The 7,432-nt window shown below is 25.8% G+C and overlaps 1 protein-coding gene across 1 annotated transcript; it reads left to right on the forward strand.

The window, feature by feature from the left end:
- Window positions 1–3,044: 3,044 nt before the first annotated feature.
- On the forward strand, window positions 3,045–3,768 carry LOC128955506 (ubiquitin-conjugating enzyme E2 D1-like). Its single transcript, XM_054301183.1, has one exon. The coding sequence runs from the start codon at window positions 3,262–3,264 to the stop codon at window positions 3,766–3,768; it is 507 nt and encodes a 168-aa protein (XP_054157158.1). The 5' UTR covers window positions 3,045–3,261.
- The last annotated feature ends 3,664 nt before the right edge of the window (window positions 3,769–7,432 follow it).

A 7,432-nucleotide genomic window follows, 5' to 3' on the forward strand; every position in this document is an offset into this window, starting at 1 on the left:
TAACAACTTAAGTTTATCAAGTTAAAGTTATTTTTGGTTAATTAAAATTATTTATAATTGAATGTTAATTATTATTATTATAATTATAATTATTATTAGTATCAAAATTTAATATATAAGTTATATCTTAATATGAAAATTTCAATTTTTGTTTGTCGATTGAATACAGTATTATTTGTTTATTATTTTTTGTGGTAATTAAATATTTATTACCAAGTTAAATTACTAAATTATAGTAATTTTTGTTATATTTTCAAACTACTGATTAATTAAAAGAAATTAATATTTTTTTATTGTTGATATATTTTTCAATTAATTATAGTTTATAAATATTTTTTTTATTTGCTAATAATTTTGTTAATCCAAAAAAATATATATAATATTACATTGTTTTTGATAAATATTATGAATGATTGTTTAGAATCTAAATATAATAAAAAAAATAATTATTTAATAATTCAATACTTATACTGTATTAAAAAAATTGAATTTGTCTTATAGTGTATTACATAAAATTTTATTAAATTATTTTATAAATAAAATAATGTTCAACAAAAAAATTGCTAATAATTTTTAAATAAAATTATGATTTATTCAAATCTAATTAGACTTATTATTATAAAAATATCATAAATAATTTAATAATTAATATTCTCGTTAAATATTAATTTCATATATAAAACATATATATTTTTAAAAAGTTAAAACTATTTTTTTAGCGCGTGATTTAATAACTGAAAAACTGGTTTTAAAAACTGTTTAAAAATTATTTGACAAAATTATTTGTTCAAAAAAAATTGTTTTATCAAATCAATAGTATAATAGATATGTCATCAAAACGGTTATCAAAAATATTATTAAAATACACAATAAGTCTATTATTATTATTATTAATACAAGTTGTTGTTTGTCGGACAGTAGCCGTAAGCGCCGATAAAGTGACCAAAAATAATATAACGGACGACCAAATTAACAAATGTCTTGATTTGGGCGAAAAGTCGGTCGACGTTTGCTTAGACAAAGTGGCCGCCAACTGGATGTGTACAATAGGTTTTACCAAATCGGCGCTGACCTGCCATAAGCTGGACATCGAGTGCTGTGCCCTATGGGATAGTATCGACTGCTACAAGTCAGCCGTCAGCCGAAAGTGTCCGACAATTGCCTACCAAATCAATCACCAAGAGTTTGACGGACAGATTGCCGAACAAGAATCGGATCGATGTCCGAGTCTGACCTATAGGTCCGAAGCGTGTAAGCAGTTGTACGAAGAAGTTAGAAAACAGGCGAAAAAAATCAATTACCGATCCGATGGCAGCGGTGATGGTAGTGGACAACAACAGCAGCAACAATCGTTGAACAACAACAATCGGTCGACCAATTCGGATGGCCGGTCCTTAACTGACGGTAGAAATCACGCGACGACCACAACACGGGTCACGGGTGTTGTCGTTGTCGGTGTTTGTATTGTTTTAGTTGGTTATTGTTTTTAATGTTTCAGTGATATCACCACAAAAAAAACAACTAATATCTCTATTAAATCATATATTATTTTCATATCAGTCCTATTGTTTCCATATTATTATCACAATATCAATCACTATATTGTGTCAATAATTTGTATTAAATGTTTTTTAATATTTGTTATCATTTATATATATATTGTATATAAATATTTATATATTTCTATTTTTTTATTGTTATTAATTTAATTTCTGTAATCTATTTAATATATTACAGTACTTTATATACATATACTGTATTAAAAAAATAACATTTTTAATAACTGATTTCAATAAAAAAAATTAATTACTTATATTTATCGCTAAACTACTTTAGTATTATACAGTATATACAGTATATATAATTATTTATAATCATTTTATGTCATATCAAATAATAATAATAATAATAATAATAATAATAATATTTATAATTCAATAAATATTTATCAAAAAAAAAATTATTGCCCTTTAGAAACAAATATTTATATAAATGTAAAAATGTTACAAAAGTTAGTAATAACTATTTACTAATGTTTTTTTTAATTATTTATTTTTAATTAGTTATTTTAGTCACACAATTACCAGTCAAACAATTATGTCTATAACTATAGTGTCTGGCGGACAGACCGGTGTGGACAGGGCTGCACTGGATGTGGCCATAGAGTTACAGTTATGTCAGTCGGGTTGGTGTCCGAAAGGCAGACTCGCCGAAGACGGTATAATCAGCGATGTCTACAATCTTCGCGAAACACCCAGCGATGACTATAATGTAAGGACAGTCATGAATATCAGGGATTCCGATGCGACACTTGTAGTGATTCCGGCCGATCATCAGTCCTCGGTTGACACCATAGCCGACGGTACAAGACTTACGGTCAACGAACTGAAGCGTTTGGCAAAACCATACCTTATAGTCGGTGTCTCATCCGATGATAACCACCAAACGGTTCGTCGATGTATTGATTGGTTGTCCATTATTAGGCCACTGGTGGTGCTCAACATTGCCGGTCCGCGCGAATCGACGTCACCCGGAGTTTACCAAAATAGCTATAGATTTTTACGGCAATTATTATTAAATTATTTTTTTTAACACTACAATTACCAGTTAATTAAACCAAATTAAACAAACAAATAAATGCAATCTATTAGTCAATAGTTAATTTAAAATATTAATAGTTATATATCTAGTAAATAATTATTATGTAAATGATATTAATAAGTGACAGGTTATTCAATAACTATTATAAATGATATATTTTATATATATATATATACAATATATTTAAATAAATAATATATTAATTTTTATTATAATTAAATTAAATTAATGAAAATAATAAATTCCTAAATTAATATATTGATTAACGATAATAATTTGTTGGCTAAAAAAATAAATTATTTTATATTATCTACACTATTGTCGGTATAAACTTGGACTTTAAAGTTAAATATTTTTTTCAACAATAACACACTATTTTATAGGAATTTAATTTTTTATTAAATTTTAATTTTTATCTAAAATAAATTGTTTAAATTTTTTTTTTTACTATTATTGGCAGCCAATCAATAATTTAGACCAAAATTGGTAAACGAGTGTTGAGTCTTGAGAAGTCTGATAGATATATCAAACGTCTGTTTGTGTCCATCCAGTGAAAGCAAACAATTTCGGATCAATTGGGTGACACCAACATCAACATCGACAACAACAACAACAACAACTAGAAGACATCTTAATCAAGATATATATATAGTATACTAAATGGCACTGAAAAGGATACGTAAAGAGCTGATTGAGATACAAAAAGATCCGCCGCCCAGATGTACAGCACATCCGATTGGCGACAATCTGTTTGAATGGGAGGGTCGGATCGATGGTCCACCGGATACGCCCTATCAATCCGGTTGTTTCAAACTGTTCATACGTTTCCCCACTGACTATCCGTTTCATCCGCCGTTCATCAAGTTTACCACAAAGATCTATCATCCGAACATCAGTCCCGACGGTATCATATGTTTGGATACATTGAAACAGAACTGGAGCTGCGCACTGACCATCAGCCAAGTGTTGCTAAGTGTTCAACAGTTGCTAACAGATCCCAATCCAATGGATCCAATGGTTCCCAGTATTGCCCAACAGTATCGGACTAATCGGCCGGAGTTTACCAGAGAAGCCAAACGCTGGACAACATTGTACGCCGTCGTCGTCGACACCGATTCAGACACTAATAATGATAAGAAAACTAAAGATAAACAAAAGAAGAACTAGAATTTTCTTTTTTTGATTAAATGTTGTTTTTTTTGTGTCAATGAAATTGAATAACAAAAAAAATAAGAAAGAAATTGTTTTATTTTATTTTTAGGTTAGAAAATAAATTTTCAAACAAAATATCATAAAATCTATAATATAGACAATTAGCAAAAAATATATTGTTTTTTATGCAGTTATACATAATATTACATATAATAAAATGTTAGTTTTATTACATAATTGTTATTTAGTTACAGTTAGTTTTGGGGGTGGAGTGTGAGATTAGGAAGTGGTTGGTTAGTTGGGTGGGTGTGTGGGTGGGAATGGGCTTTTGGAAAATAATTTTCTAATGGCTGTCTAATAATATATAGATTATATTAAATGGTAACTTTAACCTATAATATACATATGATAGTTATAATATATGAAAAAAAATCAATTTAATCTAACCATAAAAAATGTTTATATAAAAGTTTATAATTTTTAAAAATTAAATATTCATTTTTGCTATAAAAATATGTATTTAAAAAAAAATTAACAAAAATTTAGCATATATACCTAACATCCAGGTGCCTTATGATACCTGTCCCTAAAAACCTGAGCTCAATAATCATTTAAAATTTCCCATACAAATAATAATTACTTTAAATTAAAATTTAAGATTTTTAGATTTGCAGTTTTTATTAAATTAATTTTTTTTTTAATAAAGACAACTTAGTTAAAGCTTACAGTTAATAGAATTAAAGCTTTAAATTTGATTAGTAATTCATATAATTTAAATTAAAATAAAATCCTATAAAATAGTTTAATTTTGAATATTTTAATGAAAAATTTATTAAATAAAATTGATGTTATTTGAATCAAGATAACACTTTATAATAGAATTGAATTATTTAAATTTTTTATTTATTTATCCCAAACGAGACCCCAAAAATATTATAAAATTTACTAAAAAAAACTAGTTATAGTATTTACCTATAAAAATTGTATTGTCTAAACTATAATACCAGAGAGTAATACATATAATTTAATTGAGTTTTAATTTTTTTTAGTATTTATATTAAATTTTAAACTAAACTATTATATTTCTATTAAAATTTAAAATAATATATATTCTATATATTGCAATAGTGTATAATACAATCAATGTGTCAATAGTGCCATAGCATATAATATATGCAAGTATTTGTATGCAATTAAAAATTTATTGAAAATATATCCTTATATAAAATAACACAATTAACAGGGAAAATAAACAAAAAAAAATATTATTTAAATATTAAAAAGTAATTTTGTTTGCATTCAAAAAATTTTTTATTGAAGGCAAGGCTGTATTTCTCACTAAAACATATTGTAATGACTATTTGTTTTTACGTAATATTACTTTAAAAAATTATTTTAAAACCTTGTTTTATTTGTTTTAACATTTGAATAAAAAAAATGGTTAGGTTTACCTTGAGAGTCCGAAGTTTTTTCAGCAATATTTATGCAGAAAGTTATTTAAAACTCAAATATGTAATCAAAATTATAATAGCTAAAATAATTTTCGAGTTATTAAAATATTAAAAAATACTTTATTTTACGTAATTTCTGTATTATATAATTTAAAAAATGAAAAATAAGTTATGATTTGATAAGATTTAATGAAAAACATTTAAAAATTTAATTAAAAATGAAGATTTTCATGAAAAATAATTAAAGTGATTAACTGAAGTGCTCAACCGATTTGATGACGGCCAGGCATTCCCGTTCACTAGCAGCTATCTGTGACTATTGGTAAAGATTATTGTTTTCTTGCGGATTAATAAAAAGATTGCTAAAACAATGTTACAGATGTTATCGGTGTTTATGAAAATTATATACTTTTTGATTACTTATTTACATATTTAGTTGTGGCTACAGAAACTACATTAATTTGGAAATTTACAACTTAAATACTCAACAATTAGAGTACTATGTACTAATATACGCCAATTTAAATAACTTTATTATTTTTAATAATAAGCATTACATATAACGACACTTGGGACTGTTATTGACTAGACGAACGCATACAGATTCGCAATTCGCAAGTTTGTGGTAAATACAGACCGGCAACAATAAAACCTGAACAGTTAATAAAATAAAACAAAGCGATCGAGTATTTATAACTCATCTAAATTAATAATTGATAAATTTAAACAATTTTATGGAGCGGATGTATATCCTTCAATGGTTACTGACAAGTGGACCAACAAATTTAAAGTTATGTTGAATATTCCTGATTTAGATATATGTTTAAACTTATTTAATGATACAAAATAAGAGACATGCTATATATATGTCACATAAATTATGTAAGAATTATTGATTACTCTTTCCGATTTAAAAACAATTAATTTATTAAAAAATATTAATTAAAAATAAATAAATAAAATTCAACTAAAGTAAACTGTCGTTTTAAAAATAGTTTTAATTTATTTTATTTTTGAATATTTATAAAGTATCAAGTAAATCAATTGTGTATTTTTAAAAATAATCTCTATTTTATTTTTTATTATTTATAATGTAAAGTAAATTGTGTCATTTTAAAAACATTTTAAGTATCGCACCGTTTGATCACCAAATGCAGAGAAGTCGGCTTCTACGGCATGACTTCCGTCGGTATTACTGACAACCGTTGCCATGAAGCTGACCAGAAGGTCACTCCCGGCCGGTGGCTCATATCCTATCACATGAATTGACTTATATTTATAGTATTTTGATATCTTTTAAAATTTAATTAATTAACAAAAATATTAATTTAAAAATGCATAATTGCCTTTCATACACCAACTATGCTAAATCATCAATAATTCAGTTAAATTATTATTATTTTAATAATTATTATGTTTATGTTTCAGTTTTTAGTTTAACTAATTTTATCAAAACCAAATATTTTAGAATATTGTAATAGATATTACTATCCCGGTTCCAGTGGAGTATGTATTATACTGAAAACAAAAGATTTAGTTAAATAAATTTATACAATATTTATAATATGTTTTATTGTATAATAATATAAAGCATTTGGAAATTCAGTACATTAGTAATATTGAAATATGAGTTGATATTTTAATATTTTACAGCGCCAACCGTGAATGTAGCCAAATATTATTTGGTGGCAGAGGTGGGATGAGAAAAAACGCATACGCTTTACCGAGGGAATGGTAAACAGCAATATAGTCGCTAATATATCTGAAAATAGTCGTTTAGGCCAAATCAGGGCAAAAATGAGAATATAAAAATACGGGAATGGTAAACAGCAATATAGTCGCTAATATATCTGAAAATAGTCGTTTAAAAGGGTCAGTTTAAGGTCTGGCCTTCGGTTCGTAACATATTTTATAATCCGCTGGATGCGCCAAATCAGTGGCAAAAACTATTTTTTTATATATAAATCAAGAGAAATAATAAAATGTTCATTATTAATCTACTAATAAGAAGAATATTTATTTCTCATGGAATGACTGAAGGATGGTGTAACACATTTTATGAATTACTAAAGTATTGTTCATAATTTATATTTAAAATTGTATATTTAATATTTATTTCAATTTTTTAGATATGAAAAATTGGAACCATATTAGATCTATATATTTCTCAAAGTAATTTTCATCAGACATGAATGATTTAGGTTATAAGTTTTATAACCGCGTCGTTT

This window comes from Oppia nitens, unplaced genomic scaffold (genome assembly GCF_028296485.1).
Source record: "Oppia nitens isolate AA-2021 unplaced genomic scaffold, nextdenovo-longstitch-racon4-pilon3 scaffold2_pilon_pilon_pilon, whole genome shotgun sequence".
NCBI classification, from domain to species: Eukaryota; Metazoa; Arthropoda; class Arachnida; order Sarcoptiformes; family Oppiidae; genus Oppia; species Oppia nitens.

What these genes read in the sequence shown, in the direction of transcription:
- LOC128955506 (XM_054301183.1), top strand. Translation starts at nt 3,262, where the DNA reads ATGGCACTGAAAAGGATACGTAAAGAGCTGATTGAGATACAAAAAGAT.